General features: G+C 41.2%; 1 protein-coding gene across 1 annotated transcript in view; it reads right to left on the bottom strand.

Moving 5' to 3' along the window:
* The window catches only part of ALATS (Alanyl-tRNA synthetase), a 47,136-nt gene extending 34,838 nt beyond the window's left edge, over positions 1-12,298 (bottom strand). Inside the window, exons 1-9 of the mRNA XM_087401172.1 lie at positions 11,596-12,298; positions 11,217-11,455; positions 3,281-3,421; positions 2,800-2,946; positions 1,750-1,902; positions 1,403-1,532; positions 1,220-1,316; positions 918-1,038; positions 763-822 (exon numbers count right to left, since the gene is read on the bottom strand). Coding sequence (XP_087257298.1) covers positions 763-822; positions 918-1,038; positions 1,220-1,316; positions 1,403-1,532; positions 1,750-1,902; positions 2,800-2,946; positions 3,281-3,421; positions 11,217-11,455; positions 11,596-11,770 — 1,263 coding nt within the window. The 5' untranslated portion in view covers positions 11,771-12,298. The remainder of the gene's footprint in view (positions 1-762; positions 823-917; positions 1,039-1,219; positions 1,317-1,402; positions 1,533-1,749; positions 1,903-2,799; positions 2,947-3,280; positions 3,422-11,216; positions 11,456-11,595) is intronic.
* Between the last annotated feature and the right edge of the window lie 9,656 nt (positions 12,299-21,954).

Below are 21,954 nucleotides of genomic sequence, written 5' to 3'. Positions count from 1 at the left end.
AGTGGCAATTGTTTCTTTTTGGGTAAATCTTGCATTTCCTGGCTGAGCAAGAAACAATCTACAGTGGCTACCTCATCATGTGAAGCTGAGTACAGGGCAGCTTTCACAGCAACAGTTGAATGTGTCTGGCTGCGACGTCTATTTGCTGATCTTCATCTGTCTTTGGAGGGTCCTTCTCCAATTCTCACTGATAGTCAGAGTGCCATTGCAGTGGCAAAGAATCCAGTGTTTCATGCTCGCACGAAGCACATTGAGGTTCACTATCACTACGTCAGAGAGAAGTTGCATGCAGGAGAGATCAGTATGATCTTTGTGTCCACACATGACAACGTTGCAGATATTTTCACCAAAGCACTACCACGTGAAAAGTTTGAGGCATTTCGCAGTGCCCTAAACTTATATCCGTTTGGTGATTGATCAGCCTTGTACATGACATTGGCACTACAGGGGGGTGTTAGAATTATAGATATAATTCAGCAGTGACCAATGTAATTTAATAAGCTAGTTAGGGGCACTTTTCCCTCTTTAAGAGGTTTTTCCCCCTAACCGCAGTTAGTTCACTAACTATAGTTAGTGACTACTAAGGTTTTGTCACTAGGACAAAACCTTATCTCTCACTCTTTCAGTCGTACTCTTTTACACTCTTCTATTGCAACTCAGCTCTCAAGCTCACTCTCTCTTGCTCTCTCTCTCTCTCCAATCTCTCACAAGGACTAGCTTTCATTACCATTCAATCTAGCTAGAATGGATATTATCTGTTACCTGTCCATTTAACTTGCCATCTTTGACATCAGAAGCAGCCTTTTTGAACTTCTCTATGCCCTGGTGTAAAGTCACAAAGGGAAAGACATTAAGTCCTGATAAAAACAACACTATTCTCCAATTTTATGGCAGAGGAGGCATAATATATATATCACCTTCACTAACGTTCGTCCGAAGCTTGCTTCCTCTTCTGAAATTATGTCCCTTATTTTGTGCTCATTTTTCCTTAGCTCAGGGAAAATGTCTCCCATCATTTGTACCACAACATTTACAAGTCTAGTTTAAAATTCATTGTATCAGTATCATCAATTTACATGTGCAATAGTCCCCTTTGGTTTAACTGCTGCACAGCTAAATAATATCACTTACTCCCAAAAACACCCAAAACTCTGCAAAAGGCAGACAGACCTGCAGAGGCAATCAACAGACCAAACTAAACAAACAGGATTAACCATACCCGCTGAAGAAGCCTTCTTGCGCTTTCAAGACTTCCCTACCATATCTTACAGCTCGCCGTAAAATGCGTCGCAATACATATTCACGGCCCTCATTACCTGTAACCAAAATCAACTTATGAACATGTATCCAGCCTAGAAAAGTCCGAGATAACCCATAAGGTTAAATTGAAAAAAGGAAAAACCTGGACGAGAGCCATCTGCGATGGCAAAACAGAGTGTCCGAATATGGTCTGCAACCACTCTATATGCCATGTCTACCTTATCTGTATCCTCTGTGCCAAGTTTCCCTGAGTAGCTTTGGGCACCTGTTGACTGCAACAATTAAAATACCTTTCAGAAAAATCATGAAGGAGTTCTAGAAAGGTGATAGCACCACAAGAAAATGAAAGAACATTCAAATGATAATAAAATTACGCTAGCAGTGCAAAAATGAAAAATATTCTTTCAAAGACCCCCCCTTCTCGGAAATACACTCAAACAAAAAAAGATTTAAAAACTCCCAAATTTTTATTTTCCCAAATAAAAACACCTTCTGTATCGCATCAAAAATAGGCGAGAAGACATCTGTATCGTAATTGCTCATTTTCTGCTGAAGAATGGAAGTCAAGCGCTCAAACCCCATTCCAGTGTCAACATGCTTAGCAGGCAAAACCTTAAGTGAACCATCTGCCTCCCTGTTGAACTGAGCAAAAACCACAGTAATAGAAAAGTTATGTGCTGCACAAACATCAGCTTACTCTACAGGAACATGAAATTTGAAATCCCAGCATAAACAAGATTGTGATTGAGACATCATTTTTTTTCTTCCGCATAGACATGGACTTGAAAGAAAAATGACTAAGAATCAAGGGGGATCTCACATGATCGAAGTGCACAATTGCAAACAGTACACAAAGGCTCTCTCCAACTCTTGCTAGCTGTGAATTATTGAAAGGGATTAAAAAAGCTTTGACTTGTAGAAAGAGTCTTTACAAAGATTTTGTTCAAGAAAGCGTGACATTTTCTAACACCTCCATTTCCCAAACGTGTAATTCTTATTCTCATTTCCATGGCTGAAAGATGGCAACATTCCCACTTCCTGGGAACTGCAGAGGTAGGCAACAATTTTACAATGCAATTCAGACAGTTGTCATTAAGACCAGTATCTCAATGAGGGCTTCAATGACACATGTGCCCTATCTTCAGCAGTGTGATGACATTTAGGCATTGATGTACCACCATCAACATGCCATTCCCATGGCTGGATGAGCTATCTAGGGATATTCAAAAGCTCTCCAAGAGCGTACTACAAATGTGAACAAGGAATGAATAAGACCCCATAAGTGCCCTTATATATGAAAGCTACTTTTGGACTTATTCCAAATGATTTATGGTGTAAGGCTAATTTAACAAACATAATGACATAAAAATTCAACGCTGTCTAAGGTTCATAATGGCTAAAAGATCAAATCTAAGGTAACCAAAAGTGAAGCTGAATGTATGAATTTAGTCTCTTGTATAAAGCTCCCTTCCTCTTTGAAATTGCATAGAAGAAAGGCAAGATCTAGACACAGTATCTTTCAGTTTAATTCCAAAGCACCTGAATAAACACAAGATTCCAAATCTCAATACAAGTTGGATCATCATTGTTGACAAGTGCCGTCGCATCCCTGTTTCCAAGTCTATCAAAATGGATTTCCGTACATGGACCACACGGTCCAGTATCACCCATTTCCCAAAAATTATCCTGCAAAAGTAAGTCATGCCTCCATTAACATGCAAAAACCTGTATTGTCATAGCCTATGAATGTCAACATTTTACGAGAAAATATGTACTCAGCTTGGCTAAAAGATGCTATATGGATATCCATTCTTGCATGCATCTGTCTGCAATTGTATGCATCTGTGTGTCTATCCAATATATTAAGCTCGTGTACTGCATGGGGGGGGGGGTGTGCGCATGCGCGTGGAGAATCGAGATTTGTTATGCTTTGATCCATTTCCATGAGCGTGTTGAAATGACATAACACATGAATAAAGTAAATGTAAATTTTCTTAAAATTTTGAACAAAAGTGTTAACCTTGCAACCAAATGGCAAAACATGGTCTGCCGGTAATCGCGAAAGCCAAATTTCTTTGGCTTCTGTGTCCTCTGCAATACCAAGCTTCTCATCACCACCAAAATAAGTGGCATACAAACGATCCGCCGGCAGCTTGTAGACCTGCACACCATGGAAGGCACACACCGATAGACAATGGCAGTCAAGTTCCTCGTGTTGACCAAACAGCACTGATCTTGACTTAATAAGGTCCTTTCAAAATCTTTATTAAATGAATTCAAGAAGATCGATAAAGAATGGATGAAATAAGTGTAGCTTTATCGTGCTCAAAAATATACTTCAAACGACCATTTTGATGTTCCAAATCCTGAATTAAAGAAATCATACAAACCAGTATAGGTGACTGTATCAAAACTGAAATGGTGGAGCTCATACTGTTAGACTTAGGCATCTCATAGTGAGAGGGGGCTATTATTAGGGGCGTGCCTGCCCAGAGAGGATAGGATAGAAGAAGCCTGGTTAGACTAGCTAGGCAAATGGTAGGGCTGAATTGGGTGCCAACTGGGCCCCAACCAGGGTGGGTCAACCAACCTGCATGGCCGGGTCAGCCCGACCCTAACGCGACCCAACCAGGCCGACCTGGCTGGTCAGTCAATGGCCAGAAAATATTGGCCAACCTGGCTGGCTGGGGGGCCTATAAAAGGCTCTCCCCACTTCTCCACTTAGTCTTTCACACGAGGCCACCTTTGGAGCATTCTCTCTCTCCCTTTGACCAGCCCCCTTAATTGTGGTTGTACCCCTAGATCAATATACAGTTGCTATTGCCTATTACTCCTGGACTCCACTCAGATCCAGTCCTATTACCTGAGATGGACACAGAGGACTCGGGCTTCCCCCGCTCCTCGGCTGACAGTCGCGCTCCCGTTACTGCGTATGGGCAGGCTCTTTTGGACCTTGGACGTATACATGATTTGGTCATCTACAATGGAAGACAGTCTAGGTTCAGCCTCTCCCTGGAGCTAAGTCTGCAGCACTCTTTAGGTCTCCTTCACCTCCTTGGAAAAGGCCCAAGGAAGCCCTATCTGCTGCTCCTGTCTGCTCCTCCAAAGCTGCTCTGCTGGATGCTGAAATGAGGCAAGAGCCTCTCCTTTTATAGGCCTAGGGCCTTGCTGAAAAAACCGACCAGCCTGCCCCAATCTGGCCGACCACACTGTGGCTGGTCCAGCCCTATTAGGGCTCACAAACCAGGGCTTTTATGGCCCAAACTTCCAGGGCCTTTGGCCCTCCATTCAAGGCAGGGGTCCAGCCTATATAAGGCATGCCTTCTGCCCACTGACAGCCACAATTTGCTGCTCCACCAGGCCTGCTGGTTCTGCCCTCTGCCAGGCTCTTCCCAGCCACGTGTCCTGCGCCGTACTACCCTGTACATCCTGTTGTCTTGACCCGCCTGTACTGCGCCATCATCAAGGTCTGTTGCAGGCCCTTCACCTGCCCACTGCCCTCGCCATGCTGACGCCATCTGCAGGTCGCAATCCTGTGAGGTGCTGCCCATGTGGCAGCCCCCTCTCTTCCTTCTCTCTTGGGCACATCCTACCCTAGGTCTCCCTCCCCCACGCACTCCTCATTTGGGGGCTTACAGATGCGGAGGTGACCTTTCCAACACAAGTGCTAGGGTGTGAGTGTGTAGCCTATATAAAGGCTTGTACTTCGCTTGTCATGATATACTTGATGAATGAATGAAATGTCTTCATTTGAGTATCACTTCTTCACTCCCTAGCCTCTCTTTCTCTCCCTCACACCATGTTTTTAACAGTTCTTCCTTGTATGTTCATCTAATTTCCGCACAGCCAGTCCCCACATGTTACAAGGAGCTTGTTCACGGCTATGAACAGAAGCCTAAACTGCACAAGAGCTCTAGCTACTCGGATGATGCCTAGGAGCATGAATTTCATGAGGAGCTCAAGGACTGGGAGGAGCAGGACTCAAAGGCACATTCAGCATTGGTCCGGACGATCACAAAAGAGGTTTCTCCGGCTGTTCAGACCTTGAACAGTGCTTGGTCCAAGCTAAAGGATCTCTACGTAAGGGATTCGGCGATGTGAGCTGTCACTCTGCAGTACAGCTGTACAATCTCAAGTTCCCAAAAGGGAGTACCATGCAGCCGTTCTTGATGCAGGCAAAGGTCCTCCATGATCAGTTGCAGGCAATGGGTGTTGCCCTCACATCTCTTCAATTGGCATCACTCATCCTAACCAAGCTTCCCCCGATTACAACATGGCTTCCCGAACTTGTAGGTGCCAGCAAAATCAGTAGACTTTGATGACTTGTGCTCCCTTCTCCTTGAGGAGGAATCAGTTCTCGTCTACCAAGGTAAGCTTCACGCCACTCTAGGTGGCCTTTTAGGAGGTGAAGCTCTTTTGACAGTGCACAAGACAAAGAGATATACTCGATGCTTTCTACCAATTCAGACAACGGATTTTGTAGAGGCGTTTGAATGAGATGATTGCGAGTTGCCAAACACATATACTTGAACTTAAGAGTTTGCAATTAAGCTGGAATTAAGACTTATACAGCTTAAACACAAAGTGACATCATTGGAAATTGCAATATGATTGAGGGGCCAAGACGGCCCCCCTTTATCCAAACTCACTTTATTCTTTGAAAATGGAGATACAAGACCAAGGTGCAATGCACCTTCCAAACTGATGAACTCAATCAAAACCTAGGACCTAGATACAAGACTCGAGCATATGTGCAAGGTAGACAACAAAAAGGAGGACTTCAAGCTTAGGTTTCAACTCTTGGCTTGCCCAATCCACAAGGAAGAAGCCTGCAACAATCACCACTTACATCCAACATTAGAGACAAGCACTAGTTTCTAGAAAGATAGTAGAAACAACATGAAATAGTGCTGTAAATGAGATAAACTTGACAATACATGCTCCCTTCGTGCTTGACCCTTTTGTAGATGAAGCCCTTGATGCCTCTAAAGCTACCTTGGGTGAGGAGAGTGTGGAAATGGGGCTGGAATGAGAACAGCTTAGAAAAACAGCCTGTAGGTTAGAAAAAGGAAGCTTTTATGGAGTGATAGCTGTAGAGAGAGAGTGCCAATGCTGATCCCAAGGGAGGGGATGTAAGAGAGAAGCTGCTGCTGTTCCAGAGGTGCACAGAAAGGCAGATTTCTGCAAGGGAAATGGGCTGGAACAGTAGAGAGAGAAATTCTGCAGTAGAGAGAGAAAGACTGCAGCAGGAGAGAGAAAAGGGCTATGGCTGCTCCAGGCTAGGAGAAGGAGAGAGGATGCTGCTGCTGTTCCAGAAGAGCTGAGAGGGGGCAGATTTCTGGAGAGGAGGGGCTGGAACTGTAGAGAGAGAATGTGCTGTTGTAGAGAGAAAGTGCTGCTGAGGTGAGAGAATGGCCTGGGGAGAAGCTGGCTGCACCCAAGGAGCTGGAGAGGTTCTACTGCATCATCCAAAAGGAGGGAGAAGAAAAGTGACGAATTTTTCATGTGAGGAATGAAGGGGAGAGGCCTTCTTTTATAGGCTCAGCCCCCCCCCCAGGCCTAGAGTGGAAGGTGGACACTTGTCCCAGATTTTTGGTGGGCTGCAGTCCCAAAGAGGACAGCCCACAACCTGCCCCAAATCTACCAAATTTGGGGCCAAACACTTGGCCTGCATGCCCTGCCACTTGCCATGCATGCTGCCACATGTGTGGGACAAGCGGACTGACCTGCCAGCTCAGATTCCATGTGGCAGTCTACCACGTGTCACTCCCAAAAACCCTAAAATTTCAAAGTTGTCAGAATTCAATTCTGATCGCACCCATGGGTTCCTAACAGCTTAGACTATCTATTGACGTACTCTAAGGTCATAATTGAGCCATAATGAGCTCATTTGTTTGTCGTCTTATCTTGTATCTCCATTACTCTTGGCATGTTGCCAGGCCCACACCCAAAGCTCAAGGAACATTCTCTTGAATGGTTCCTAGGTCGGTATGCAATCTGTGCATTTGATTGGTCCCATGTTTGGGTACTCAGGTGGGGTGTGGTTTCCGGATGTCCCTCTCAAAGAGAGGCCATCACTCTTGTGGGTCACTAATGCCCATAACCCCAAGCAAGGGGGTCCACCCTCAAATGCTAGACCTAGTCCCCATTGTCCATAACTGAACAGTAGGAAAACATTTCATTTCTTAATAAGCATACTATTGAAAAACAAAAAGAAATAGTACCAAGCAAGTGGATACATGTTGAAGTAGGATGACATTCCCTCCATCTTTCATTCGGTTGTCCGCAACTGAAATGCTTCCTCATAAGCATCCAAGATTTCAGGACACTCCTGAAATGTAGCTTTGTCCACCCATTGGGCATCGGTGGATGCGAGCCCTCTGAACTTCAAAAGGTACATTTTGCGAGTCGTGCCTCGACGTCCCGTAGTGAAGTTATGCAAAATAATTTGCTCTGGGATCAACAAGATCTCAGTGTCCTCTACTTCAGGTGCATCGTCCAGTGTGGGCTCTTGAGGTGGTTCCCCAATGAAGGGTTTCACCAAGCTTACGTGGAAGACATTGTGGATCTTCCAATGCTCTGGAAGTCTCAATCGGACTGAAACATCATTTATTACCTACAACACCTGAAAAGGACCATAATATCGAAAGGATAGCTTGAAGTAGATGCGTTTTTTCCCACTTTGGTTTTAAACCGGGCTTTCTCAAATTTCAATAAGACCCATTGGCCTTCTTTCACTACAAACGCCCTCCGTCTTTTATTTGCAGCTGCTCTTTGTTTCTCCTGTGCCTTTTGAATGGCTGCTTGAACCGTGGCATAAGCACAGTCATAATCCTCCACGAATTGATGAGCGGCAAAGATTTTCTCTTTTGTTTGCATGTGTAGAGTTGGTAAAGATCTACCATATACAATTTCGAAAGGAGCTTTTCCAGTGGAGGAATGAATTGTGTTGTTATAAGCAAACTCCACAAGAGGAAGGAATTTCTCCCAAAAGGTTTGCTGGTCATGCACATAAAATTTCAGCAAATCCAAGAGTGTACTATTCGTAACTTCAGTTTGGCTTCAAAGAATGCTGGTCATGCTGTAGTCAGGGCATGCTTTAGAGCATTAAAAGAGTCCTTTTCTTTTTGGGTCCATCTGAACTTCAGATTTTTCTTAGTGAGATCATGTAGAGGAGCTGCAAGTTCAGCAAAATGCCAAATAAACCTTCAGTAATATGAGCATAGGCCTAGAAAAGACCTTACCTCATGGGCATCCTTCAAGTCAGGCCACTCTACAATTGTCTGTATCTTGGCTGGGTCCATACGGACACCTTCTCGTGAGATAATGTGACCAAGATAGTGAATCTCAGGAAGAAAGAACTCACCTTTCTTCTCATTGATGTGAAGAGCATTTTCAGCTAAGATTTGAAATACAATCTTTAGATGTTCCTTATGCTCTTCCTCATTCTTGCTGAAAATGAGGATGTCATCAAAGAAGACGGCAGTGAACTGTCTATAGTTCCTGAACAACCATTCCATCAGCCGATTGTGGCTAGGGCATAAGTAAGATACAGCCCAAATGTGGTTTGGAAGGCTGTTTTATGAATGTCCTCAGGTACAACTCGTACCTGATGGTAGCCACTCTTAAGATCTATGCGGCTGAAAATTTCAAATCCTCCTAAACGATCAAAGATATCGTCTATACGAGGAATCGGGAAAAGATTCTTAACCGTTTGTTTGTTTAAGGCTCTATAGTCTATGCACATCCTAAAGGTTTTATCCTTCTTTTGGACTAGTAAGACAGGAGAGCAAAAAGAAGAACTACTGGGTTGGATCAATCCCTTGTCCAAGAGTTCTTGGACTTGCTTGAAGATTTCATCTTGTTGAGATTGACTAACTCTATATGGGGGTCTATTTGGAGGTGAAGACCCTGGAACTATGTCAATTTTGTGATCCTCTGGTCTCTCAGGAGGGAGGTGACTAGGAAGTTCCTGAGAGAAGCAACTAGAGAATTCCTGAAGGAAATCTAATCTTTCTTTTGTGAGAGGATCTGACTTTTCTTCACTTGGTTGCTTATCGCGTCCAAACACTAGAAAAGAACATACTCCTTTCTTAAGCAAATTGGGAGATCATGCATGACTTACCATAGGAATGGTGTTTCCTGAAACTCCCGCTGTAATGCTCACATCTCTACCCTTATGTTGGAGGGTTAGAATATTCTTCACATAATAGCTATGCAAAGTGTCAAGCCCCTTTGTCCTCATATGGGGGCTCACATGTGAAGCATCAATCCTACTATTCCAACACACTGTAGGATGACTTCTGCCTTGTGAGCCCTGACCTGCCCTGCTGGCCTGCCTGTCCATGTGCCTGCTGTGTGGCAGTCCCACAAGGCTGCCTGCATGGCAGTCCTACATGGCCCTTGCCCTGCTGTCCTGCCTTGGCTGCTGCTGCTGTTGGCAGCCCTTGTGGCTGTGCCATAGACAGATGCTCTTGAGCTGTAGATGTTGACAAAGAATATGCGTGCATTCCTCTCTGGGGGAATTCGTTCATCAAAGTGCTCCCAATTATCCACTAAATTCACATCTTTCCATAAAAACTCCTTTTACACATTCATGTTTTCACATGTCTCACATTTCTTGAGATGAAAACCATATAGGTTTGGTACTCACAGTATGAAAACTTTTGAAGAATCTTGTTCCACGTGCATGTGGCTGAACACTGACGCTGTCCTGAAATGCATTTGCTGCTCAACAATTCAGATAACTCATCCCAAAATCAAAAGATGGATTTGGCAACTTCATCACTCGTGATTCTTCATGGAAGCCCATTGTGCTTAAACATATTATCATTATTCATGAAGCCAGCCTGCCAGTTGGAGCTATCACCCACTTTCAGTGCTTTACAGGTTTCATAAAATCATCATGGAGAGCACAGTTGCAACTCTCGGCAGATAAGCATCGCATCCTCTACATCATGGGTTTTGGAATTGGGTCCATCAGACCAAATATGAGAATTCATGGCACCACTGCGTACCACACCTTCCTTGCAAGATTATGGACAGCATCCAGGTCAAGCAGCCACAATTTGTGGTTTCCAAGGTGGTTTTCCCCCTTCATTTCAGCCATCCCATTCCAAGAGACTTTAGCAAATTTCCTGGAAGAGTTGGGGGCCACTAGGGTATTTGGGGTTAGAGAAGGATCATGAAGTGAGAAGGCCTCAATAGAGGCTACATTATGATGTGACACGATTATATACCTTCATAAAGATTAGCTTATATCCAATCTTACAAATTTCATTTTATAGAACAAGCAAAAGAACAAAGGAAAGAAGGGAGTTTGTAAGCGACTTTAAACAAAATTGTTATTGAATGAGAAAATAAAAATAAAAATAACATAGTAAGCAAAGCTGCGCTTATGTTCTCATCAGTACCCAAGAGATTCCAGAATCTTCCGAAACCCAGACGGCAGCTTATGACCTATCTTCCTAATTTACTCCTTACCCCGTCCCCTCTCTCTCTCTCTTTTGCTCCGTACATATATATGCTTCTATTGGATTGTGGGTTTGTACGTGGACCCCTCTCCTTATATGTATGCCAATGCACCGTCCCTTATGGGGGCAGACTGGTTAGTCCATTGTTTGTCATGCGTGGGGGTTTTATTACTATTTGTATGGAGTACAAAGAAAGCGGCAACGATTTAGTAAGGAGGGAAGTTATTATCGGGTATAAAACCTATAATGTTAGAACGACCAGTTTTCTTAAGACTGGCTGTATCTACCGTGTCCTCATAATTTGCACTATCTTTGTAATACTTTGTCATCACAGCTTAGCAAATGAAGCGATATCCCAGAATCTATAAAAATAAGCTCGTTCTCCTGTATGCTTTTAGGGGACAATTTTTTTTCTTGGGTGAAATCCATGTATATCTATAGTACAAGAAGCAGTTCCCAAAGAGGACAAGATTTGACACACACCTCCACCAATAGCTCCCAAGCCCATCCTATAGCCTCCTCCTTGAAATAATCGCCGAACGACCAATTGCCCAACATCTCGAAGAAAGTATGATGGTATGTGTCTTTCCCAACATCATCAAGATCGTTGTGCTTTCCACCAGCTCGAATGCACTTTTGTGTATCACATGCCCGCTTCAATTGTCCTAACTTGCTTCTCGGATCCACGGTTCCCAGAAAAATCGACTTGAACTGATTCATACCTGCCAACGTTAAGGTACTTTACAGTTACTCATGCGATCTAGCATCAAACAACGTGAAGAACCCACCAGCTGTGCAGAAAGCCTTAAGAAGACGAACCATGAGCAGCCTCGCAATATCTACAACATTGAACAACGCATACCAGCATTGGCGAAGAGCAAAGTGGGATCATCCAATGGGACGACAGGGCTGGACTCCACCACCGTGTGATCTTTGGAGGCAAAGAAGGAGTTGAAGGTTTCTCTCACGCGGTTAGCGGGCCAAAGAGGGGATGAGGAGGAGAGCCCGTTGGGCTGAGAGGGGTCAAGTCCAGGCATGGCGATAGAATCCGTCTCTCCTTACTATGGTTCTCTTTATCTCTCTCTGAGTGTCACCAGATGCTCTGTCTGTCTACTACACCCAAATGAGCAGCTGATGCTGTGCTTCTTGTCCCCTCCGTCCCCAACACACCCTCTCTCTCTCTCTCTCTCTCTCTCTCTCTCTCTCTTCCCCCAACGAACGCCCAATCACAGAACACGTAAGGCGACACACAATGGTGTACGATCCTCCACAAGAGCCACGTTCAAGCTCTCGACGGTCCTTCCCTCCGCGCACAAGCACCGTCTTCCAGCTCGTAATCAGCTCGTAATCGCCCAAAACGACCAAGATGAGCCACCCACGCTTCGTGAGCCGCCGCCTCACGCGTTGTTTTCCAACTTTCTCATGGAGCTTTTGGCGATTATACGCGACTCAAACAGCAAACCCTCTCTCTCCCTCTCTCCCCTCTTCCTCCAATCAAATAAGATAAAATTAAGCAAGGCCTCAAATTTTTGGCCTGCCCGGTCTAATCACTTTTGAGAAGCATGTTGAATTTTCGAAATTCTCATTTGGATTTTTATTCCCCTCCCCCCCCTCTTCTTCTTTTTCTTCCCTTTGTGGGGCTTCTCTCTCTCTCTCTCTCAGCTTTCAATTCGCCCCTTTTTCACACACCATCTTGGGGCAAGCTACATGAGTGAGTTTTACCAACAAAATGTATCCTAAGCAACATTTTGTCATTCATAAGGCCTACCCAAAAGGTCCCTGGAACAATAATAGTATTAGAGAGGAAGGAGGAGTCAGGACTGGAGAGAGAGAGAAAGAGAGAGAGAGAGAGAGAGAGAGAGAGAGAGAAGGGGGCAAGCCCAAAAAAAGGGGAAGAGGAAAAAGGGGTAGCCCCAAAAAAAGGGAGCAGGCCCTCAAAAAACTCCACAAAATAAGACATTCCAAATATGAAAATTAGCTTCTCAAAACCCAACAACTCTAATAAAACCTACCTTTAGGGTAGACCATTTTGAAGGCCAATTTAAGAGTTTAAGCTATTTTTATGCGTGATGTGGCACGTCTTTTGGACATTCTCTCCTTGTGGTATTCCCTTGAAAGTTCATTTCTATGTTTACCCTTATGGGGAAGGGCAAAACCTAGTGTTGCAACCTTCAAATTTAAGGCACTGATCCTAAGTGAGATGTTCACAATAATAAAAATAATTTTAGACTCATGAAGACCCATTATGGATGCAAAGGAGGGTATCATTTAAAAAGAGAGTGGATTGAAGAGTGATCGCTCCACTGGCAAATGAAGATCCAAAAAACAAATTATCAAATATGGAACTTGTACATTTGTGGATTCTTGAAATTTGCATGAAAATTGGAACACCTCCATTAATTTAATTAACTTACTTATTTGTGAAATTTGTTTTCATCATGGACACTACACTAAAGTTTCCTAGAATGAGATGTGGATGTTTTTTTTTATATGTAGCAAAGTTTCTTTCAAGAGAATTAAGAACATGTTAATGCTTTTAGATGATGGTCTCTAAATGGAACAATGTGGATTTGCAATGCCACGTTTCTTTTAAAGCACAAAACACGCTAGCCTTAAAAAAAGTATTACAAAAATTGGCCATCTGAACAAGGCATATTGCTCATGGCCTACGCCATAGAGGTAAAGCGCTGTAACTCAAAAGGCTCAAAAGACGAACTCCTCATAATAGAACAAGACCCAACTCTTGAAGATAAGATCCCACCAGGGAGCCCTTTCTTCACAATGCCATGTTTTCAATGTGTACTAAACTACACAAGGTTTTGATCTTTGTAATAAATTATTGTTCCAAGGCTTGCGTAGTTGTCAATGGATTCAAAAGAATAAATTAGCATTATTAGCTCTTGTTTCCTGTAGGCATAGAATATCAAATGCCATCAAGGTATGCATCAATGCTATTTCTTGAGAATGTGCTTCTAATTATCTTGTGTTTAAACTATGTATGATGAATTGATTTTGGTGGATTTGGACTTGTGATCTTCTATATAGGTATTATAGTTAATCTTTTACTTCAGCTTCAATGGTCGAGTTGTTCACTTATCAAATATTTTTTTTTAATGTCTTTATAGAGTAATACATGCCAAACCAGGGCCTCATATTTTTCACGTGTCAAAAGCTAGTGTATCCATTGAGATTGTGCTTGCCGCCGCTCTACAAGTTGTATTGGAAATTGAGTATGTGTAAACGTGGTTATATTTTGGCCATTTTTTGTTTCTTTTTTGAAATTTTGGTGCCCACATGGAAGGCTAAGGTTTTAATTTCATGTCTTGTTTGTTGCCCAACTATTTGATCATGAAAGACAACGCAAACATAATCAACATAATCACTATTGCTAGGATGTTTAGAAATGCCATCGACGCATTTAGTAGATCAACTAATATGTTTATGTTTATCGAGTATAGGTGTGTATTCTTAATCTAGCTTTTCCCTCGCAATGTACATATTCGTGTTAAAAATCGTATAACGGCATTATTTTCCATACCATTAAGACTATGAAACCCAAGATTAGGACGATCCATCGCCTTGGTCGCTATGTAGTATTTGGAACTAATGACAACACCATTAAACTGTGTAATGTAAAATGGAATCTATGGCGGCTACATGTACAGGATCAAGCTTGAGTGTCCTTTGTTTTAAATGCAAAGTCCTGTTCTTGGGAATAGTTTGAAAATTAAGATGCTTTGAGCTAACCCAAACAATGCACCCACAAGATTTCACATGCATACAAGTATTGAACGACATTCAAAAACACACACAATAATGGACATCACCTACTTACACACCAATTGCCATAGACCACCACTAAATGATTACACTTTCCCACACATGTTATCATATCTAGGTCCCCAAAGTAATTCTCATGGATATGTGTGACTGCACATACTCTTTGATCTATAAAAGTCAATAATGTGTTATGTGTTTTCCAACAACGAAGGAGAATTCCTCAAATACTACAAGTTGTAGTTGAGGATGTAACTTTGCTTGAGAGGCTAATAAGCTCAAGTATTTTAGAGGTAAATGTAGAACCGAATGGATGGTTATATGTAATCCATGAGCAAGGCCAATGGATTTGTTAGAAAAGAGGATGGTTAGCAATATGATTTAGGCATCGACATGCATTGACCCCCAAGTTTTAAAACCCCACATTTGTACCTAATAATATATTGCCAAATGAAGAATACCTTGCATTTCTTCATCACAAGCTCAATCCGACACAATATTTGTTGTTTGATGATATCATGCATAGTAACAGGATAAACCCAAATTAAAAAACACATCTTGTTCTCACAGGAAGAGCTAGTACTTGGAAAGCATTTTTGCTTCTACTCCTTGTCCAAGGCCTCGTGAGATTTTATCATTCATATGAAAAGCTTGTTCCAAACCAAGGATTTAAAAGATTAATTTGAATGAAGCTAATGTCCCAAACAATGTCAACATTCAATTTTTTATAGTCATAGGTGTACTTATTTTGGTTCATGACTGTTAATTTTTCCTTGGTGACATAAGCATCCCATGGAAATTTAAGAGGTTTGTTTCATTACTGCACAATAGATTTCAATGTCTAGAAAATGTGTGTAGGTGTCACAATCAACGAGTACATTAAGGTAATATGAATATAAAATTCCAAACTAACTATTTTCTTGTTGAGAGACCCGAAAAGACATACAATCCAATGGCAATTACACATCATACTTTATGGATAGCTAAGATGGACAACAAAATTACAAACATGCCTTAAAAGAGACATTGAAAGGTTGTGAGGAGACCAATGCATCTATATAGGTAAGGACGAGAGATAAATTATTTCCTTCACACACTAAAAACTATAATCTTTTGTTATTGCATTTACATAGAATTTCAATTTATCAATACCAATATAAAGGAAAATAAAGTAATCATCCTTTTACAAAGTAACTTCTATTTGTTAGTTTGAGCTTATACATCTACCCTTATTATGAACATTTTTCATTTGTGAGTGAATCTTTCTATTTCAAATAGCTAAATGAAATTCTTTCAACATTAAATCTCTACCCTTGCAAGCCTGTTAGCATGTCAAGGAGTATTCCACAATAGCAAGAAGGGTGCAAGTTTTTTGGCCTCACCTTGCTAGTATGGACCACGCATCTATGAGTATCTAGGATAGTAAGCATAAAGTTGTGAGTTTTGGGCTCATCTTGCTTGTATAAATGTTTAATTTTCATATCCAAGCATTGCTTCTTCACACCATAGACCCGACCTTGCCACTCTTGGTTGCTTGCTTTCAACCCAATGCAAAAACTTGTATATATTACACTCAACATCTTCAACAATTTCCAAGCCTCATTGGTGCTACATGCAAGGACCAACTCACAACTATGATATTGCACTCATCATCTTCGACAATGATTTGCCATCATCTAGGGGACTTTCTTTGCTTATGTTGAATTTCTATGAGTATGCATAGCTTGTTTTCTCCATTGATTGATGTCTCTAATTGCATTGGTTTTTCTATTGCCTGATACAACACGATCATGTAGTATGCTTCTCTATTGTAATATGATGGGAGTTAGGCAAGCATTGCCTCGCAAATGAATGGGTATTGGATTGTCGAGTGAGAGGAAGAACATCGTTTGATTACTCTCTTAACATTGGCTTGATTCTTCATGATTTCATTCATCAGGACTAGCCATTTTGTTTTGGGCTTTGGTATGGATCAAAACATTGAACTGTAGCATCCATATAGACCTCCTTTTCAATCATGATGCAATGTGTACTTTAAATTTGTTGTTGTCTCTTTTAATTTAATATTAAAAGAAGTTCTCTATTTTTTAACTATTTGGTTATTTAAATATTAATAATTAACAATCAATGCCTTTCAAGTCAAAGTTTATGATTTATTTATTGCCTATTTGGTTGTTTTTGTAGCATTGGGCATGTGGGAATCATAAAAGATAAAAGATAATAAAAAATGGCCAAAAGCTAAGAAAGCATGCCACATTGAATATCTTTTCCTCTCCTTGTGGATTATGGTGTGTTTTCTTCTTTTGTTATTTATTAATTTTATACTTTTCTTGTTTGAAAACATTGAAATAAACTATCTCAAACTTCACTATATGTTTTGCAGGTAGGCTAAATCCAAAGTGGAAGCATGCGAGCTTACCACATTGAGTGTTACACACGTGTTACCTCTTAACCTAAATAAACACTTTGAATTGCTTGCTATCACTTTTATTTTACATAACATGTATGTGAAAGTTTAAAGTTCTAAATCCAAAATGCCTCCACTCATACCTATCTGTGAAGAGTGCAAGCAGTCTCACATTGAATATGTTCCACTCAATAGACGTAAATGTTAAATCGCATGAAAATGGATGAGCAATAGAAATAGTGTTTAAAGAAGCTTGCATAGATTCTTTTGTAATCTTTGGCCATCCTTCTTTTCTTTTTTTTTTAAAGCCTCACTCACCCACCCATTTGGCCGTATCTACCGGCACCTTATCTTTCCTTGTTTGAAATGCAGAGAGGAAACTCCACATTTGAAATCACAAACCCCTATTTTTTCCTCTCCACGTATAACCCATGCTTGACATTTGATTCTAAAAGAAAGTACATTAATGCTTTAGAATCAGATATATCCAAGGGCCTCAAATTTGACAATTTTCTTTTACATTACTTACAAAAGTTATGTTGGTTGCAATTTCAAATTCACTTCAATGTAGGAACTAAATTTGTAACATGATTAAAATGCTCCAAAAACAAAACCAATGGACATTTTGCATTGTTATATGATATGAAAAGGAAGACAGCATCTCTAGCTCAAAGTGCAACACCAAAACCACTTCCTCTGAGAAGAGCAAAGAATGTCCCTTTTCTTTCTACGAGCATCTATAGCTCATCGTCAATTATTTCTCCTTCCTATGGTTAGCCTTTGCTCATGCTAGCTCATCTCTTTTTGTAGCCATTGCATTCATGGACTCAATGTACTTGTCATCAATCAAGGTGATGGATTTATATAATTGACACAAGGCTCCAATGTGGCCTGCTCATAGTCACCTACTTCCCAGGCACTCAAAGAATCTTTATAGGCAACATCCATGTTATTTGGTGCCTCTGTTTATGGTTGCTCCTATATAAGTCAAAATGATATTGATTGAACACACCTTAGTCCCGATATGCAATAATCATTCTAGAATCTCTCATGGCTGTATCTATCTAGAAATAAAATTGTTTGTTGTCTTTAAGCTTGATGTGGAATTACTCTTAAAACTAGAAATTTATTACTAGCTACTATGAGAGACCAAGGTTTCAACTTAAATAGCATTGGTGCTTGCAATAGTTAAATTTCTAGGCTTTAAATTATTTATATTGTAATTTTAACTTTAAAATCATTCAATATATATTCAAAAAGTATAAGAGAACCCAAACTTATTCAAAGTCTTAAGGATTCATTTAGGTCTATTTAAGGGCTCAACCATTGTGATAAGTGATAAGGGAGCCAAGAAGAAGATGGTTGAGCTTCAAGGGGTCAACCATTAATGGACTTTGAACATGAAAAGTAGTTTTGTTAAATAAATAGATCAAGGCCTTTAAGACAATGATTTAAGACTAGTACATGCTAGATAAAATATCAATCTCAATAGCGTTAGCATGAAAGTGCATGAAATACATGCGTGTAATGCAATAAATGCTCAATATTTTTCTCTAGAAGAAGAAAAGTTTGTACTAGTCCCAAAGTATTACACATACAAATCATAATATGTTTGCAACACAAGGATCCTCGATCTCATTTCTTTCATACATACAAGTTTGTGGAATTAAGAGCAACCATGTGTGATAGACAATACTCACCAAAGCTTTAGAAGAGATTCCCTTATGTAGATGGGATTCTAGGGGCTTGGAATCCTTTTTATGTTTTCTAGTAGCATGTTTCAATGGTTTGCTACCACGTCTCGGGTCTTTTGGCCTTTCACTATTTGCATCTGAATGGCTCTATGCCATGCATGCTCCCTATTGAGAGGGATGCTGAGGGAGATCAGTGAAACTAAACTCGCTCATTTGGACTTCATAGTGGCTAGATTGGTGATCTATGAGCAGGGCCTATTATCATGTTTCTTAAGGCAATGGCCATAGGTGATGGCTCAAACCCTTCAAGCTTGCCCTTGTAGTGAGGTCGATTACCCAGCTCTTCTCCTACTACTTCCACATCATTGTCTACATTTACATCATTAACAATGAGTGCAGAGATCCTTGCTATGATCCTTTTCCTCTCCTAGATTTTAGGCCATCAAGGTGAGTAATTTAGGGGTTGAGCTGACCCTAAGGCCCAAAGAGCTTCACCTGTAAGGCTAAGTACTCTTTTGCTACAAGGGTTGAGCTAATCCTAAGTCCTAAGTTCCAAAGTGCTTCACCCAGAAGGGCAAGGCTGCTCAAATAGTAGCTCTTATTTGGTCACCCTTCTGTTTTTCGTGTCCCCCCACCTTGGGCCCTCACAGATGGTGGATCCCTCATTGGTAAAATTCACCGGGACTTCGGTGAGTTTAGCTTTAAACATTGGTATCCTTGTCTGAGGTTGGGGCCATATGCACTTCTAAAACTTCAACATGGGCTTTAGATGTTTCCATGTCAATTGGACCATTGTTGGCCATCATACCTTTGCCCTATGCTTTTGGTGCCTACTCATGTGCTTTAGCTTCTTTACTTTGTCTTTAAGTGCCTTCACTTCCCTCTTTGCTTCGTCCATTTGACACAGTGCTTGAGTGCATTCTCTAATTGCCAATGTCACCTCTAGTTTCCACTTACCTTGTTCATTTTGTAGGGATGCATAGGTTTCCCTTATCCTTTTGTTCTATTCCATTATTACGAGTGCCTTGAACTCTGCCACTCCAAGAGGTGTATGGTTCTCCTTTGTGACATAATATATAAAGCACTTTTTGGACTATGAGACTCTGGTCATAGCAATATGTTTAAACATCTTCTTCGATCAAAGCCATAATATCAATTCTTGGTAGGGCTACCAATCTAGGGTATGGCTTGCATTGGTTGACTTGAAAAAATCATGATGGGCCACTTGCTTTTCATTCATCCTCAAGGATGGGGCCTTTTCATGTGACCTTTTAGCTAGATGACGCGGCTGTTGAAGTTGTGGTGGAGGTTGAGGCTAAGCATAATGGCAATCCATCTCCTTCTAGGCCTTCCAAGGTGACGTTCCCATTGTCAAAGTCCTTCTTGGCTTGGTATGGTTTGAGCCATACTCGATGGACGTCTTGCTTCATTGCTTTTGGTGTGGCATTGTATAGCAACATGAGCATGCCTTCCTAAATGGTCTTTCTAAATGTTGTAGTCATGCGAAGCCTTTCCCTCCACTAGATTATTGCTTTGTAACTAGGTTGTCCTTAGTCACAATTCGTCAATCTTGGACAATTCATGTAATCCCTCTATTGCTATGAATTCATCAATGTATTCTTGGAAGGTTTCCACCATGGCCAAGGCATCCTCAAACCAAAGGGCATCACGTTGCTCAAATCTGCTTCCATTTGGTGATGAAGGTTGTCTTTTCTTGGTTTTCTTTGGCAAGTGTGATGTAGTTGTATCCACCCAACCCATCCATGGATAAATACATCTCATGCCCTACTACTTTGTCTAAGATCTATCTGCAAATTGCCATGGGAATGGGTCTTTGATCACGTATTCATTGAGCTTTTTTAATTGACATAAACTCTCAACTTGGCATTTTTATTTGCACAATTATGATTGGGAACAACCAATCACCTCTAGCTTCCTAGTAGATAAATCTTGCCCTTAGTAGTTGACCTATGTCAGCCTTTACCAACTTGGCATAGTTGGGGTTCATTCAGTACCTCTACTACTAAATTGACTTTGTAGCGAGAATTCAGTGTTGAATCAAATTTAGAGGTACCCCTTACATGTCTGTGTATTCCTTATTCAAATACATCTTTGTATTCTAAAAAGAGTTATTGGGTTCCATCGAGGAATCCACTAGCAAGTTCCTCATTATCTAGATTGGTGATGGTTATTCTCATATAGCCACATTGATTTCCTTGATTTTCTAATTCAACCACCACCAGTTGCGCTTATTTGCTTGATCTACTAGGCTGGTCCTTCTTGGATTGCTCTTTGTCCCTCTTTATTCTTGGTGAAGCCCTTGAAGAAGGCCATATTTGGCTCTTTGTCTTTCGTGAGCATCTCCATTGCTACCCTTGTTGCATCAATAGTTGCTATTGGCATAATGAGGATAGCTTATCTTCAATGTCTGAGGCATATGCCCCTTCCAATAGATGTGTGGCATTGTACAATCTATTGCTTGCTCTACTATAACCGCCATGCTTATTCTTGGAGGAGGATATGTGACTTTGTATATGCTGTAGCTTGTTACTACCACCACCATGCTTGTTTTTATTGCATGATATGTGGTATTGTTGCATGGTGTTGTGTAGTGTACAACTTGCTATAGCATGTTAATTCTTGAAGGAGGATACACCATATTTTAGTCCACTATTAGCAATAGTAGGTTCAACCAAAATCATTAGCAATCAATATTGCTGCTTTGACTCTAATCTGTGCATCATGCTCACACTCCATAGTATATGCCTATTCTAGCTCATGGAGTGCAACACTTTGGACACATGGTACCCAAAAATAGCCACCACCTTTAGACCTAAAATCTATATAACATGATGCATGGGCTTATGCACATTGGGGTAAAACACAAGACACAAAGTAAGAAGCTAACATTGCATGCAAATATGTAGCACTTTGAGCCTCTACTTACATTTTCATGATGGATAGAAAGGACAAGGGTGGAAGATAAATTTGAGGTTCTAAATTGTCTAGAAAATAAGCTTGAAGTGAGGTCAATAGTGGCAAATGAGGTTGAGGACAAGCTTGAGAGTGAGCATGATGGTGACAAACAGTGAGGATGGAAGTTGAGGGTGATAAAAATGACTAGAATGACAATCCAAATCATGTGTTTTGCTTTGAGAGTGACCTTTTTCTATGTGAAGCACTTGCACCCACATGGAAAACTATTTCCCCCCACCTTATGTATTTGGAGCCACCTCAAGTGTGAACTCCTTGCTCTATAACTTACCAAAGAGCAGAGAAGATATTGTCCAGGCATGTGGGACTTGTATCCCTTAGCTCACCATGCTAAAACTCCATTAACTGG

Source organism: Dipteris shenzhenensis, chromosome 30 (genome assembly GCF_047967505.1).
Source record: "Dipteris shenzhenensis isolate YYH24624 ecotype China chromosome 30, Dip_SZ_1.0, whole genome shotgun sequence".
Classification (NCBI taxonomy): domain Eukaryota; kingdom Viridiplantae; phylum Streptophyta; class Polypodiopsida; order Gleicheniales; family Dipteridaceae; genus Dipteris; species Dipteris shenzhenensis.
The sequence above is the reverse complement of the archived record's forward strand: the minus strand, read 5'-3'. Positions and strand labels throughout refer to the sequence as shown.